The 17,701-nt window shown below is 36.4% G+C and overlaps 1 protein-coding gene across 12 annotated transcripts in view; it reads left to right on the forward strand.

The window, feature by feature from the left end:
• Nucleotides 1-17,701, forward strand: part of LOC149568217 (uncharacterized) — a 203,536-nt gene that overhangs the window by 150,021 nt on the left and 35,814 nt on the right. For 5 of the 12 annotated variants that reach the window (XM_089821218.1, XM_089821219.1, XM_089821229.1 and 2 more), the window contains one exon: nucleotides 146-794. The exons of the other annotated variants lie outside the window; for them this stretch is intronic. In XM_089821218.1, the coding sequence (XP_089677344.1) occupies nucleotides 146-649 (504 nt within the window). In that variant the 3' untranslated portion in view covers nucleotides 650-794. Of the gene's footprint in view, nucleotides 1-145; nucleotides 795-17,701 lie in introns of those variants that run through there. 12 annotated transcript variants of the gene reach the window in all.

Here is a 17,701-nt window from a genome sequence, read left to right on the forward strand (position 1 = left end):
CATATCTGGCAACTCTGAGAAAAATCTATTGGTTTTGAGTAGATCAAGTGTTTACAATGGCTTACATCCTCATTTTGATGAAGAAGTTTCTTATACATCTTTTTGTCAACCTTACCCAAGCAATTCTATTGCTAATTTCATGCAGAATGGTCCTTTTCCAACGAATACACAGCAAGTCCTACATGTTTTCCATCCACCCACCCTTGCTGAAGCATGCTGGCAGCATGAAAATGCATGCTTTGAGCTTACAGAAGAGGTTTTCTGCATGGGAGAGCAGCAAGACTTTGGCATGCAGCAACAAAATCTTGCACATCATACTCATATGCATGAGCAAGAGCTACATCACAAGAAGTATCTAGTGGAGCAACATAGACAGTATGAGGCAAACCCAGCAAGAGAGTTAGAAGAAAAAAAATTACAGCATGAAGACAATTTTCGGAAAGAATTGACAGCTCATGAGGAATTTCATGAGAAGGAGTTGCAAGATCATAGAGAGAAAATAGCCCTTCTAGTTGCTGTTGTTATGCAGTATAAAGCATCCTATGAGATACAACATGATGAGGCTCTCCTGTTGAAGGAAAAGGAAAAAGGTTTTGAGCAAGAGATTGCAGCGAAGTCCTCTAGTCAACCTCATGATTGTGATGAGTAAAGGGGAGTGAATATTTTCGAGGAGCTACCTTGTTTCCTTGAAGAGGACATCATAGTTGAAGTGGTCCCCATATTGATTTTAGAACAGCAGAATGCGAGAGGAGAGACTGCACAAGTTTCGTGTTTTTAGGATTTGGAAGATCCAGGGGTTGTTCAAGATGAACTAGATACCAGTTTTCTGCCTTTGCTTCAAGACGTTCCCTTAATCTCTCATGTTGTTCAGAATACCTCTATTATGCAAAAAGATGAAGAAGAGTTGGGAGAAGACCAATTCTGGGATGATCTAGAAAAAATCTTCTCAGAACTAGACTCAAAGTTGTCTTCAACAAGCATAATGGTGTATGAGCAGCCTAATGAAATAACAGAGCAGAATTTATTTCAGCATGGTGCACCTGAAATAGTTGATCTTAATCAACAACAAGATGTTGCAGCAGCAGGTCATCAGCCAGGAATAATTAATCAGGAACAACCGATCAACAAGCAGAGCTCAAAGTTGGTTCCATCTAGAGGTTGCCCTATCGGGTATTTGGCAAACATGAAGTTCCATAAAGAAGAAGCAACTTTGAGGACACCTGATGTTGACCTCTTCTCAGATGTTATAGCTATAGGAATTTTTTCTATTGTTGTTCCATCCTGAAGCAAAGGTGTTTTCAACCATCGTGACCAAGTAAGTGGAATTTTCTATCAAACATAATGTGTTTCAGCAAATGGTCAAGTATATTGCACCATTTCATCTCTTTGTGGCTGTCAATAGGCATGTTTGTCATTTTGGGTTAAGGAGAAAGGGGAGCTATTTCTCACAGTCTATAAATGGTTTTGTGTGACCAATTTTCACTGCTGGTTAATCTAGGGTGGGATAGGTGTTTCTTTGTTTTCCCTAAGTGTTTTCTAATTATAGTAGAGTAGTCTTAGTTTAGCATTTCCTTCTTTTAATAAAAGCCTCCAAGATTCTTGAAAAGGAAAATAGTCAGGACAATCCTACATGCATCTAGGTACCCTAATAACATGTCCATACTCATACATGTGCTCATAGCAAGGTTTGTTTTACAAGAAGACCCATGATCTCTATGCAACATACATACAAATATGGCCACCTAGCTAAGATACCTACACACATCTAACATTGCTCTGTTTTATTGTAGCTAAGATACCTACACACATCTAACATTGCTCTGTTTTATTGCCCTGTTGTTTGGTATTTCATGAAGCAATCAGAATGGCTAATCTTTTCTTCTAGACAATTGCCATATGCATAGTTCATAATGACAAAGGGGAGTCGATTTCATCACTACCAACAATGCATATAGCACCTAACTGAAAAGAAGGCATATGCATTCCCAGGATTTGAATTGACTCCTAACCCAATGTACTGTTAAGGCTACTGGTTTAGTGTATAGCAAGCATATATCTAGCAAAGATCGCCAAAAATGTTACTAAAATTTTGCACATGCGTAAAATTAAGTATGAAGACAAAGAAAGTGCATGAATGCCACTCATTTCACACAAGAATGTCCTTGTATTATTCAACAAAAGATAGATACAACTGATAGGATGAAGTGAAATACTGAAAGCAAATTTCTCTCAGACAATTAGCTATGAGAGTAGCTTTCAAATCTACTAATATCTATCTCTATTCTACAAAAGTGCATTAACATGAAAGAAAGAGCATAGAATGAGGGGGTCATAGGGCACTAGCCATTGCCTATAATGACTGGTCGTATTGCATTGCTCCAATCCTGCTTGTCGGCTGCCCCGAACTGCATTTCCTCCAAATCTCTCAGTCCTGCATACAAAGAAAAGATGGTTAGATCCAATGAATCTAAGCAATGACGGAAACACCTTACCTCATGTACAAACAAACTATGATACCGTCATATCACGCACTTGCACAAAATAGAAACATATACCAACAAAGAGGTAATCCTTATTACATCAAGTTTTTATTGCTAACATGTTTGTTTCCTATGCAGAATCTTATCTCTCATAGGTACACGGATATAACCGTACGCTCCTGCGAGGGTTATTGAGGCCGGCATGCCTATAAGATATAGGATCATGAAAGTTGATCAAAAGGCACAATATAAGTAAAAGAAAAGACGGAGATTCATATCTTGAACCTTTTATTTCATGTTACCAAACAATGCTGAAATATTTGTATTGGGTCACTTAAGTATTTACCACAAAGAGGGAAACAATTGTTGATACCCTCTTTGTGAAAGGGTATCTGCATTTGCGTCTCCATATGTGAATAATGCTTTCATCATTTTTTCTTTTATCAAGTTTCATGACAAGCATAAGGGTAGCTACATTCTAAAAATAATAATGCAGGACAGAAAGAACCAAATGCGACCTATAGGATGAGAAATGAAAGAGAAAGGACGGATATATTCATTGTTTTGGGCATGATCCAATGCATACAAATTCTGTAATGTTTCTATTTGATGTTCAAGGCAAGCATAACCTGAGCAATAAAGAAAAGGCATTCAGGCCTTGCTCAAGAAAACGAGAAAAGATGTTATAGAGTTTTGCATAAAGGTGAATCTGAAAAGTGAAGTGTTTCCAAATAATTCAACTCTGGAGTGTGACTTTGTTCACAATGTTCCTGCTATAGTTTTCATAACTGAAGTTTATGAAGGGGACCGACATGATGAAATTCTAGATGGTAAATTTGATATAGGATTTTATACTTAGAAAATGGAATCAAAGCTTATTGTTTTCAGAGGCTACCATTAACTTGAATCCATGAAAGTTCACAAGTGTTGTTCAAATCAAACAAATAAGGAAAAGAAACTTTTACAGCATCAGGAGAGAAGGTATATGTTAAAGAGATTCAATATTATCAAAGAAGTCAAATTCTAACAACAAAGAGAAAAATGCATTCCTAATCATTATGTGCTGCAGCATATCCTGACTATGGCATTGAGAAAGTAAAAATATAACAAGATGTTTTATAAAGTCACATACTGGTAGGTAGTCTAAGCACTAATCCACGTTAGCATACAAAGACCTAGTCATTCAACAAGTCACAACTAGCAGAAGCAGTTGGAGAAAACAGTTTCTGCACCAAAATGCCTCCATGTTAAGATCCAAAGACCAAGGCACAGTAATCATGAGAGTTCAATAGCAGCGAAATTTACTCCAAAGTGGCAATAGAAATGCCTAGAAATCAAGCTCATAAACAGGGCCAAACAATCACTGAAAGCTTCAGCAGTTCAAAGACCTTGTTTTATGCCAAAATTCAAGATTAAAACTCCAAGCAAACATCACCGAATTTGCAACTACATTGCACAGCAACAGCAAAGTCAGCAACTAAGATGAAGTCGTGTTTGAAGGCCAAGTCCGAGCCCATATTCATGCCAACATTCACCACATATCCATTAGAGGTCGCGGCTCAATTATTAGTTGATGGATTAATGATTCTATAACCAACAACAGCATATAAGAGGTCAAAGACAAAATTCGAGCTTGATATCACAGAGAAACTCACAGTTGTTGCCATAAAAAATACCGAAAGCTAGGGTTTCAAGACTTTTTTCACTATTCTTCCTCCAAAATTCTTTGACATTCGAATGACACAAATGACACTGTTTTTAACCTTTTATTTATTCCTTAGTCATTTTGTAAACTCTTTTCGGATCCGCCCTTATGAAAATGCTTGTAGAATATAATGAAAATGCTTGTAAAATATATACATTTGTTGACTAAGAGATAGGTGGCATCTTTGGGGAATATTTTGGGTTAGTTAACTTGTCATCATAGACACATGTAGAGATTGAGTCAGAAGGACATTTGGCATCTTGTTGGAGTCATGACAGTCCTATTTTTGACTGCTTACTTCCAAATTTGAGTTGACTCCTATTTTGTTGGATTTGTATTGATAAGGAGACCTAGTTTGAAGGAAAAGTTCAATTTGTTGAAAACAAATGGAGGGAATCTAAGAGTTGTGGAGTCATTCTACGAAGTTTGGATTTGGCTTCCTCCCAGTTTTTAAAGGCCATTTAAGAGCAGTTGGAGTGTTTTAAGGTCAATTTTGATGAGCTATTGGGTTCTTTATTGGATGGAGTGAGTTTTTCCAAATTGAGGGCTTCTTTTCAGTGAGTTTTGACTCCTATTTTTTGGCCTTTTTAGTTGGATTCGACCACAAGAGGTGGGCTTTGAGTTTGTACTTAATGAGTTTTGCAATTTTTGGCTCTTAGTGACTTTCTTGGTCCTTTGAGCAGAATTTCTGTATAATTTTGAAACTAAGTTTATGATATTCAAAAGCTACCTTGGAGGCTATTTTGGTATAATTTTTATCATCTTCTTGTCATTTTGCAGAGTTGTGTTCATGTGATTTGATCAAAGTGTTAGTGAAACCCTTATTTTCCTTTCAATTTTGTCTCACTTTGTACCTTTTCTATGATAAATGTATGGCATAGGTTGCAAGTTGTGTAGAGTCAAAGTAATGTGTTCTCTATCGTGAAAGATAAATTTTCCTTTACTGAGCAAATATTTATTCCAACCTTTCTACAAAATATTTATGCACATGCATGTGTTAGGCAAGTTGTGTGAGTTTGAAAATTGTTTCATGGTTTTCAAGTGTAAAAGTTCTTTGAATATCACTGATTCGAACTTTAGGTGCATCACCATAGGTTTAGTTTGTGTTTTCCTTTATCTTTCTATCCCTTTCCCTCATCAGTTTTCAAGTTTTAAGTGAAGCATCTGATAGGAACCGGCCTAGAAAACGGAAGTCTCACTTCAACTATATGTCCCACATCGAAGTGATTCCCAAGTTATACCAGGCTTATTAAACTCATTCAGTTCAGTATCTGGTCCAATAGGCAGCATATACAAAAAGAAAATTGTACTTCATCAAACTAAACCATGTTATCTAGATTGTGATCATCTAAATCAGAAGGAGTCTCCTGGTCTGTTTCAGTATCATTAGAGTTTGGAGAAACAGTATTGAATCTGATGATCTCATGAGATCTATAGCCCAGGTCTAGTGTTCACTCAGGTTCATTAGTTTTGGGATTCCATTTCCAAATTGTTTCAACTGCTATATGAATTCAGCAAGAGTGACTTCAAATTCACCCTTAGCCTTCATAGTAGTGTATCCATGGGTGATGTCTCTCTTGTCAATAGTAGCTTTTCCTTCCTTCAAAAATTACTTTAAATTACTCTCCTTCATCTTGATATCAGTGGTATTTTGTAAGGCAACATCAGGATAAATGAGTCTCCAAAGAGACTCAGTAAGGTTCTTGTCCTTCCCTACAAGCATATCGTTGTTCTGAGCTTTCCAAATAGTCCCAAAATATAACAAAAGAAAGGATTGATCAGAAAATTTAACAATATTTGTTTCTGTTTATATGTCCTAAGATTATATTTAGAACTTTGAAATCAACATTGAATGCAAGGCCAAACATTTTCTAAACTTCTGAAGCAAATAGACATTCAAAAAAGACATGCATTATTTATTTAGGGTGTCTACAGAAGAGCACATATTAGAGTCACCTCCCGACACTTTGAAAGGCAATTTATGCAGTAGGAGTTTCCATAAAAAAATTCAAGATTTGCCTTAAATTACTCTTCTTCATCTTGATATCAGTGGTAACCTGTAAGGCAACATCAAGATAAATGAGTCTCCGAAGAGACTCAGTAAGGTTCTTGTCCTTCCCTGCAAGCACATCGTTGTTCTGAGCCTTCCAAATAATCCACAATATAACAAAAGAAAGGATTGACCAAAAAGTGTTACAATTTTTGTTGCTGTTAATATGTCCAAAGATTATATTTAAACTTTAAAATCAACATTGAATGTAAGGCCAAACATTTTCCGAACTTCCAAAGCTGACATTCAAAAAAGACATGCATTATTGATTCAGGGTTTCTACAGATAGAGCACATATTCGGGTCACTTCCCGACATTTTGAAAGGCAAATTATGCAGTAGGAGTTTCCATAAAAAACTTCAAGATTTTCTTTAAATTATTCTCCTTCATCTTGATATCAGTGGTAACCTGTAAGGCAACATCAAGATAAATGAGTCTCCAAAGAGACTCGGTAAGGTTCACATCCTTCCCTATAAGCACATTATTGTTCTGAACCTTCCAAATAATCCACAAAATAACAAAAGAAAGGATTGACTAAAAAGTTTTATAATATTTTTTGTTGTTAATATGTCCTAAGATTATATTTAAAACTTTAAAATCAACATTGAATGTAAGGCCAAACATTTTCCAAACTTCAGAAGCAAATAGATATTCAAAAAAGACATGCATTATTAGTTTAGGTCATCTACAGATAGAGCACATATTAAAGTCACCTCTCGAAATTTGAAAAGCAACTTATGCAGTAGGAGTTTCCATAAAAAACAAGAGATTTTGGGTTCCACAAGTCTGCTTCAGATATTGGCAAAGTATTTGTTCCAGTCAGTTTGTTGTGCATCCATGTGCCATTTGGAATTAACATGGGAGATACTATCGGGGCTGTAGTTAAGGAGGTTGTATATGTATTTAGATTTCACAAGGTGGAGAGGAGTGTTGTCCAACCAAAAGAATTGGTAGGAGCGATGGTTTTTGGAGCAACAACCACCGATGGATCCCAAATTGTTAAGGGAAGTTGAAGATCGTGAGTATAATCTTCATTGGGACTTGGGGATATGTAATTCTACTTCAATTTTCTCCGAAGGACATAGTTTGCCCTGATGGAAATATCTTGGAAGGTATTAACACCTTTCCTCGATCACTTTTTGTTGAACAACCTTGCAATAAAGCCAGGGGCTCACTACCATGTTTCAGATTCCACCAAACTAGCTTCTAGATAGTTTTGAAAACATTTGAACCCTACACCACTGCATTGCCCTCTATTGTAAGAAGATCTATGAAGCAGAGGTTAGACCAAACCTTGGATTTACTAGGGCGAGCTCGGGCTAAGTTACTCCTGATCAAGACTTTCCATAGCTCCTCCCCTGTGGCTACCTTTGCAATCCATTTAAAAGCCAAAACAATACCTTGAATTCTAAGATCTTTAAGGCCTGAACCACCCCAAACCTTCTCTCTAGTACACCATTCCCATGAAACTACATGTATCTTCTTGCTGCCTTTACAATCAGACCAAAGATAGTCTCTGATACATTTCTGAATAGAATTGAATTGGTGTTTGTTAAAAAGCCAGCTAGAGGAGAAATAGATTTAGGAAGATAGGATCTTCTGACATACTTGGAATCTACCTGCAAAAGCAAGGAGCTTGCTGTCCCATTTGTTCATTTTTTTCACTATCCTTTCCTTGACCCAATTCCACATCTCATTAATATTGGGGTTGACAGCAAATGGAATACCTAGATATCTAACAATATGATCAGGGGTAAAGCCAAATTTGGCCCCCCCAACTTGGGGTATTGAGGTCCCAATCCACCATAATAGATTTCGATAGAGAAATTTTACTGTGAGATGCTAAACATAACATATCTAGCTTGGTCATGAGGCAGTCCATGTTATCTTTTTCAAGATACAGTAGGATGGAAGTGTCATCAGCAAATTGGATGTTAGAGACCTCTTCTTTAATGGGGAGGGTGATGCCCTTCACTTTTGGAGATATGGTATCACCCCTTACGAGGTAGTGGAGGGTGTCTGCAGCAATGACAAAGAGGGAGGGTGCCAAAGGGCATCCTTGCCTAATAGGACCTTGATAATTCAATTTTTTGACCTTACTCGATTGGCTTCCATTGCCACCATGGACTCTTGGAGTAGAATAGAGACCATCCTACAAAAGTGAGATGAGAATCCTAATGCCTCCAACATCATCAACATGTATTTCCACTCAATCCTATCATATGACTTCTCATAGTCAATAAGAAGCATAGCTCCCTTTTGTCCAAACTCTTTAACCCACTCCATGGATTCTGAATAAGTGATAAGGATTTCTAGGATATATCTCCCCTTCACAAACCTGTTTGAGTATTGTTAACCACCTTAGGAAGTACATTTTCAATTCTTAGGGCCAAGGATTTTGCAAGAATCTTATACTCAACGTCTAGGAGGGTAATGTGCCTCCAATTTTTAATAAGAAGTCTGTCTCCTTTAGAAATTAGTTTGGTGGGGCCAGCATTGATGGCTGGGCCTATAGTTCCTGATAGAATGGCCTCATTGTATATATTGAGCAAATCTCTGGCAATCCATTCTATATTGGCTTTGAAGAATTCAGTTGCAAATCCATCACGCCCAAGGGCCTTGTCATTGGCCTTCTTTAATATGGAGTTTTTTTATTTCATCTTTTGAAAGTCCCCTGCTTATCATTGTTGCATCTTCCTCTGTCACCTTCTTAGGGATGATTCATCTAATCCTTTGCCTAGCAGCCTCCATATTGACCCCATTATCCTCGGAAGAAAACTAATTGATATACAACTGCAAAATTCATCACTATATCCTCTTGTGAAGTGATAGTTTTATCCTTCTTTCTGATATAAGATATTTTATCTCTAGCTACCTTTTTCTTAAGGGTATGGAAAAAACTTTAGACCCTCTATCCCCCAAGTTTAGCTAGTTGATTCTGGCCCTGATCCTAGCTCCTCTGATTGTATTGTTATGCATTTTCCTGAGGGGGTCTCTATAATACATCACCCTGCTAATTAAGCTAGGAATCAGAGGGGTTGTTCTAGATTAATATTTCAGACTCTTGAAGGGCCTTAACTAATTTGCCTTCTGCCCCCTAGCATCTTTAGCCCTTTTCATAGCTACAACTTTAAACATCTTTTGCCAAGCTTCAACAATTTGAGTCCATCTATTTACTTCAGATTCATGATGAGCAATCCGATTATTATACCAAGCAATGATATTGATTGTTTCTTGAACATCCTCATCTATAAGTAGAGAGGTGTTAAAAGAAAAACCTTGCTTTTGAATAGGCACATCACCATGATCTCGGATCACATGGATGCATGAGAATATAGGATGATGGTTAGAGAGGGTAAAAGGAAAGACTTTTACACTATTGTCATTAGGAGGTGGGGGACAACTGAAGAATTGCCTATTCAAATAAAACATGTTCAACCTTGAGTAGATCCTCATATCCCCCTTGTGGAAGTTGGACCAGGTAAACCACACACCTTTGGATTGCCCCTTCTTTTCTACTAAGGGGTCAAATAAATTTACTTTACTAATCATTTTGTTCCAATAGAATAGCTCATATCCTTTAAATTCAAATCTTAATCCTCCCAATTTTTCTTGAGGTCTTTCTATCATGTTTTCGTCTCCTGCAATAATCCAAAGAATGTATTCAAATTTTGTGATCCATTTCCACAAGTTAATCCTTTCATTGTGATTGTTGGGGGCATAAATTGAGCAAGCTCCACATTCAGAATGATCTACCACAAACTTGACCCAAACTCCATTACAAGGAGAAAATCCCTAATTCCGAACATTCTTCCTCCATTTTGGACCTATTGAATCGAGGACCCTCCTTTACCCCTTTGATGCTTGGTAGAATGGGCTATTGCATCTTAGGGCAATGTCAAGAGCAAAGCCAACTACTTTCACCTCTTGAAGCATCAACATGTCTAGATTCTTATGTAAATTTAGGAGTCTCTTTACCACATATTTCCTGGAGAGGACTCCAAACCTCTAACATTCCAATATGCATCGTTTAATTTCTTGAGGATTCCCTTATTTGTTAGTCTCCATGGGAGCTTGAAAGTTTTTGAAACACTAAGGTAGTTTATTCCTTGGGACCTTGGAGGGTTTAGGGTTACGACTGAGGAGAGGAGGTCTGCCCCTCTTTCTTCTAATATTAACACCATCAACAAATTATCTAGGGTCCTTTTTTTAGAGGCTTGCTAGCCTTTTTGTGTTTCTTACTAGTGTTACAGGTGAAGACAAAAGAAGCCGCATCGTCTTTTTTAGGGTCTCCTTGTTCTTTCCCAATCTCTCCCTCCATCTCAAAATCCTCCCTATGGTCAGCCTCCAATACTACCATATCCTTAGACAGGGGAGAGTTTTTTGCAAGCATCCCCAATCTGGGCTCATTGGTACATTGATTAGGTGAGGGTGGAAAAGGGGAGGGGGGTGCAGGTATAACCACAACCGAGAAATCATCGCGTTTATCACTTTGATCAACTTGAGGGGATGAACAACCCTCCCCTTCAACACCTACTTGATCAACAGTTACCAAATCTACCTGAGGGGTGGAGGTGAAGACAACTCCTTAAGCTGCCATTGTTGTCTAAAGATAGAGCAAGGATTGCAAGCTGATCAGAGGAAGCACCTTGACCAGGAGGGATGATAGAATACACCTTCCATTTGGGTTGAGGATTAGCCTTGGCTTTCTCTGCTTTTGAATTAATCCTCTCAGAGCAAGTTGTTGAGCATTCTAGGTATGATGCTTCCACTTAGGATTCTTATTAACCATACCAAAGTCAAGGTTGGGAGCGTTGGGTAGATCTTGAAGAGCTACAGGGACCTTGTTGTTCAAGGGAGGAGGCATAGGGTTTTCCATGAATTGGCCTTTCAACTTATCAAGAGTGGCACTTATGGTTTCAAATTCATGCATCCAAGAAGGGGGTGATGAGACTTTCCCTTGAGAGGCTTGCTGCAAAGTAGAGCCAAGAGTTTTGTCAATAGTTTTGGTCGGAGAAAATATATTTTTGGTTATCACCATGGGCAAGGGGGATTCAGTGGGGGAGAGTGCATTTCGTCAGAATAGGGCAATCCCATTTTTTGTGTCTCTCCTTCCTGCATAAGAAATAGTCATTGATACCACCAAAAAATGTTACAGGGCAGCTGATGGAAGAATCACCAAGGTCAGAGTGAAGGAATTATGAGATATCAATACGGGCTTTAAGAGATGAGGAGTTTGGTGTCTGTATTAGGGATTAATACATTAGATTAGTCAAATTTTAAAATCCTGCCCACTCGTTCAAGAGTGTAGGGGAGAACTCTAGAGAAACGATGAGAGTTTACCAATTATCAACCACCTAGGGCTTGATAATGCCAATATTTCGTTATGGGAGGCTTCGAGTGACCATGGGATGACTCTCCAAAACTATCTGTCAACAATGGTTTGTTGGGATTTAGGATCACAAAAGAACATTAGAAATAACTCTCTTTAAAGTATTCTGCAATAGGAAAATTACAATCCCATTTAATGCCCCCTTACTTTCTAAAACCAATCATTAAGAAATTTTCTCAAGGAAATCTTAGATAGATCTAAAGCAATAAAGAAAATAACGCTATTTCTAAGTCTTATCTTCTCCTGCACTATTGCAACAATCATTTGTGGGTTTAGCTTAATAACAAGCTTGGGAGAGGAAGGAACCTTACCTCAATCTTCTGCATCGCTGACATCTCCTTTGGCAATGGTCATGAAGAACTGAGCTCCTTCCAATAGAATCCTCTTGTTTTGAATCACTTGTTCGAATGATCGAGTTTAGGATTGGTTCCCATGTTTTTCTCCATTCTCACTTTGAACTTGAGCACCCTCTGGTTCAAAAACAATTGTTTTTCCAACTAGTGAAATGATATTTAGAACCAAAATTCGCTACAGAACATTTTTTTTGCCTCCATTTTCAGTAGAGTCATTATTAATGACACATTTAATGCCCTCTACCAATTCGAGAGAGGTAGATGCCACTAATGCCTCTCCGTCTGGATACGTGTAGGAGGGGTAATATCTGTACGAACGCCAAACTTAGTTGTAGAGCCCCTTCAGTGCCAATCTACCCACTAAGATATTTATCTAAATTTAATATATTTGGAATTTAAGAATTGGTATATATATTAATAATAATGAAATCAAAATTTTATATATTTATATACACATACATATATACATACTTGGCTAATTCCTTAAACATTAACTATTGCAACTAAGAGGATAGTGAGCTATGAAGAGAGTCGTTGAATAATTTGGTCACATGTTAGAGGGTCTTGACATGGGAAGAAATCTTGAGGGAGCTTGCTTGTAGTCTATTTTTGTGCAATAATGCTACCATTTGTCTTAGGGTTAGTGATTGTGAGAGGAATAAGCAACTAGGACTTAAATATGTGTTATAAATTAGTAATGTTGGGTGGATATTTTACAACCGACATTTTTGTGAAAATCTAGTCAAAAAATAGGTAGACCAGCCACAACATTAAAGGGAAGGCTTCCCCTTCTCACCGTTCCTTGGATCAACTCAAGGTAAGTAAGAAATTGAGAGATTTGAGAGGGGTGTTACCAATATTCTTTCCTCTTTAACTTTCAAGAAAGAATCCATTTACCTGTGGAATGAGTAATGGACAAGATGAAATCTCTAACTACACTTCTATCTAGTAGTTGGAAATTGTGATACCGATAAACTAACACTAACTCAAAGGCTAGGTAAAAGCGTACTAGTTTGGCTCTAGGTTCTGTTTTAATCTAATTTATAAGAAAAATCACTATCATTGGGGCGCAAAAACTTCCATAAGTAGATGATCTTTATTCTGTAAGAAAACACTCTACCATTGGGGTGCGAAGACTTCCAAAAGTAGGGAAATTCTAATTATTTTTGGTGAATTTAATATGGTAACACAAGCTACAGTCAAAGCTTCTAGTCTATGTATTACCACAACCTCCCAGTCAAAGCTTCGGCTCCAATTGCTTCTTAACTCACTATGCTCTTATTATTGAACACACAATAATAACATGAATCAAAAACAATATGCACAAATTACAGTCAAAGCTTCTAATTTGCTCTATCACAGTTGCTTCTAGTCAAAGCTTTGAATCCAACTACTTATTTTATTCACTTTTCTCCGAAATCCATACTACACAATCAAAGTTTGCACAAGTGTGCCAGAGCTTTCTTGCATAAAACAAAAGATGATTTTTACAATGAGGGGAGTACTCCTTATATAGGCAAAGGAGCTGAGAAAAAAATGGAGGAAAAAGTGAGAGCAACTTAACCAACTTTGACTTGGTCTAACTAACAAGAGAAATTATTGGATTACATGTCATTACATATGTAAGTTGTATTACATGTAATACATCCTCTTTAATTACAAACATGAAAGAAGAAGAAGAAGAAAGACGGAAAAGAACCGAAACAATCCTAGGGATTGTTCTAAAGGGCCTTGTACTTGGTGATCCAATCTCTGATGATAACATGATCGGGAGTTCCTTTATTTCATGCCACTACATTCACTTTGATAATCATTGTGTTACGTCCTCTGATAGCCTCTGACTCTCTTTGATGAATTGTTTGTTGTCATTTGAAAGCTTGATCTGATCAAGCTTTTCCTCATTCAATGTTGTGAAATGTCTTGTCAGACTTGCACATTCTAGATTTTGCGGCATTTTGAAGACCTTCTCAATGATGTTTGTAGGTAAACTTAGAACAACTTTCCAACAAGCATCTGCAACTTTTTTTCTTTTCTTTTTGAAATAAAGTGCTTGGCGCATTCCCACACAAACTTAGGTTCTTGGACAACCATTGGAAAAATGAAAATCAAATGAATTACTGCTTCTTGAGAATCAAAACATGCCTTCTTGACAGGATATCTCTTTTTTTTCAAGAAGTTTTGACATATCTTGAAGAGTGTGCTGCAACATGAAGATGATAACATCTTCCAATGAGATTGAATCCTTGAGAGCTTTGGGTTTTGAGTTACGATGACAAATCCATGAGGGTTGGATATTCGTAGTATTGATTAGACACTTATGGAACACATATGATGGCTGGAAATGAATCAGAAAACATATGTATTTGGATCGAAAGGGCCAAAGTCGAACTTGGAAAGATGGATTGCATGTGGGCAATGATGGGCTTGTGTGGGTATGGCCAAGAATGCAAGTTGGGATGCATATGAATGCATGCAAATGACGACTTTGGTGTTTGTGACCTTTAACCAAAATCAAGTTCTTTGGATGTAATCACATGTAAAGTGATTTACATGAAATCGTTACTTGATGTAATCATGCAATGAGTTACGTGTAAATGCATATGAAGGATGAGATTACATGTAAATATAGATGGAGGATGGAATTACATGTAAGTAGAAAAGAAGACTGAGATTACATGTAAGTGCGGATGGAGGGTGAGATTACATGTAATCGGATGTGGAGAACGAGATGCAAACTACTATGGCATGTAATGACAAAAGGTGGAGTGAAGTGAGACGTGCTCAAGTTCTTGGGAAAGAATTTGCAACTTCTTCCAAAAGAAGAAAAAACAAGAAAGAAAGCAAACAAACAATGAAAACAAACATGTGCCTTTGGTCTTAGACTCAAACATGTCAACAAGTAAGTTACTTCAAAATGCAAATTCGGATTTGGAATTTGGGAAAAAACCATAAGTATGAAAATGAGAATTTTTATCATTTTTATAGAAAAAATGCACTTTTTATTGCATCTATATCAACAATTGTGCAACATCAAGCTAAAATATGCATGGAAATAGCAAGATAAGCATGAATTGATGAGCAAGTTTGAAAATGTCCACTTACTTGGAGATCAAAGAGCAAAAAATAGCAAGCATGGACTTTGAAGACCAATTCTCCTCCAAATCTGGATTCTCAAACAATAATTTGACTTCTTCCACACTTGCATTCAACGAATATTAATGAACAATGAAGGGTCGAATTTGACATGAGAATGCCAAAATCGTGGTCTCCAAAGGCAATAGCATGCATTAAAACTCAAAAACAACCCCTATTGATCGAAACATTTGGACTGGAAATGTCATTTTAAGAGTGTTTTTTACAAAAACGTCCTTTCCATGCAAAAATTTGGGCCGTTTTTTGCAAAAACGTAGTTCATAAATGCATATAAAATTTAAATTGATTGTTTTTAACTTGTGAATGCAAAAACAACTTACCCAAATGCTATTACATGGATCCAAATGCAAAAATGCAAAAAAAGTGAATGAAAAGCCCAATTCTCTGGGCGTTTTTAGCAAAAACGTGATTCACAAAAGGCATGAAATGAAGCTTTTTTGATATCTAAAGGCAAAAATGTGTTCTCCAATAGCATATATATGAATCGAAACCTCAAAACGACTTCTATTTGAGCGAAAAAGTGATCAAAATTGCCTCATATCTGGGTATTTTTAACAAAAACTTAGCTCAAAAATGCAAAAATCTGAATCATTTTTGTCTTGGATATTCAAAATCATGACCCTCAAATGCATGTATATGCATTAAAACTCAAAAACATCCCCCTTGTGATGGATTTCAAGCCATTATATGGACATATCTAAGCATATTTGATGAAAAACGTGTTCTTGGAGGAAGAAAAATCAAGTTTTTTACCCTTGAATCTTCACTAAAGGGTTCTATGAAGGCATGTGCATGTATGAAAGGCAAATCACACCTTTTAGAAGAGATTACATGTTTTTAGAACAACAAAAGAGATGCATTATTCAAATCACACCTTTTGGATGCAAATGCATGTTTTAAAAACACATATAATGGAGTCCCTAAGCAAAATTGCACCTTTTGGATGCATATGCATTTTAAAAATTTGCTCTCAAATGACCCTTAGTGCAAAATCGCACCTTTTGGGGGTCAATGCATATTTTGAAAATACTCAAATATGCATGTCTCTCACCTTTTGGGAGTCATTGCATATTTTTAAACACATGTAATGACATGTTTGACGTATTTTCAAATTGCCTTTTCATTTAAAATCGCGCCTTTTGGATGCAAATACATATTTTGATGAAAATGTGCTTGTAGACATATTAGCACAACTTAAGTGATGAATTAAGCACATGTCAATTTTAATTTTTGAAGAAATATTACTCAAATGGGTCATAAATAATATTGACACTCTATAGATAGATATATAATGTGCAAATATCATTTTAAAAGTAATATTTAATAAGATGTTTTGAATTAAAACTCAAAAATTAAATCAAACTATATAGTTAATTGAAATGTTCACTATCTTTTAAACCCTCAATAGAGTTCTTAGCGTTTCATTCAATAAATAAATAAATCTAAAGGTGACTTTATATTCAATTAATTTAATTTTCTATAAGCACAACTAATTATTGTATTGGAAAGGGGGAAGCTTCTAGAGAGTACAATTAAATAATATTTTATTTCCTTCTGGAAGGGTGAAGGAAAAGAATAAATAAAGGCGAGAGCTTCATTGTTAGGCATTTGATTATTGTCAATTGCATTTGATATGAACTTGGGAGAAGAAACTAAGAGTTTCTGATTTTAATTAGCCATTGGAGAGCATCAATTCTTCACTATTGCAACCATTTGAGGTCGTGAAATATCCATTGAATTTGGCATTCAGGAGAGCTTCATTCTAGAGTTCTATTTTTGCTTAAACTTAAGGAATAACCGAAGGGTTTGAAGAATGTTGAAGGACTATTGAGTGCAAACCTGAAAATTCATCTTTGGTAACCATTAGTAATCGTTTTTACCCTTGCTGCTATAGTATGCATGAACAATGCCGCGCTACAATATTTATGCTTGATTCTGGTTGCAACTTTCATCTCCATCCTTGGGCATCACCATTATCAGGTTTCTCTTGCAATTATTAGTATTTAGCATTGTAATCTTAAGCATATAATTTTGTTGTTGTAAGTGATAACTTAGAATCAAATTTGGCATTGTTGTAGTCATTATTGTAATCCCATTTGTCTTGGCAAATTTATAGCAACATTGTACATGGGAATGAATTCAATAAAGGAGATATATGTTGCATACCATTTGTTTGACGAAATGTCCATCTAATAGCATATATGATCAGCATAATAGTTGTATGCCAATTGTTTGTCAAAATGTCAGTTGGTTGTAGGTATGCATTCCATATCTAGTTTCCATGTATATGCATTGAAAATACTAAAAAGAACTGCATTTGCATGTTAATTCATTATAAGACATATGGTAATATCATTTGCGAACATTCTAAATTTCTTAGCGTCATTCAAACTATATCAAACAATCTGAAATACAAAAAAAATCAGAAAAGAGAAAGGCAGCATACAAGTGTTTGACAATATTCCTTGAGCTAAAATCAATTAGTTTGGGCAAGGGATATTACATTGGTATCAAAGCTTGCTTGCAAAGTGTTTGACGAAATGTCAAACAATTGAATTAGAGAAGAAT

This window comes from Cupressus sempervirens, chromosome 3, assembly GCF_028749045.1.
Source record: "Cupressus sempervirens isolate cs-2001-9-10 chromosome 3, ASM2874904v1, whole genome shotgun sequence".
NCBI lineage: Eukaryota > Viridiplantae > Streptophyta > Pinopsida > Cupressales > Cupressaceae > Cupressus > Cupressus sempervirens.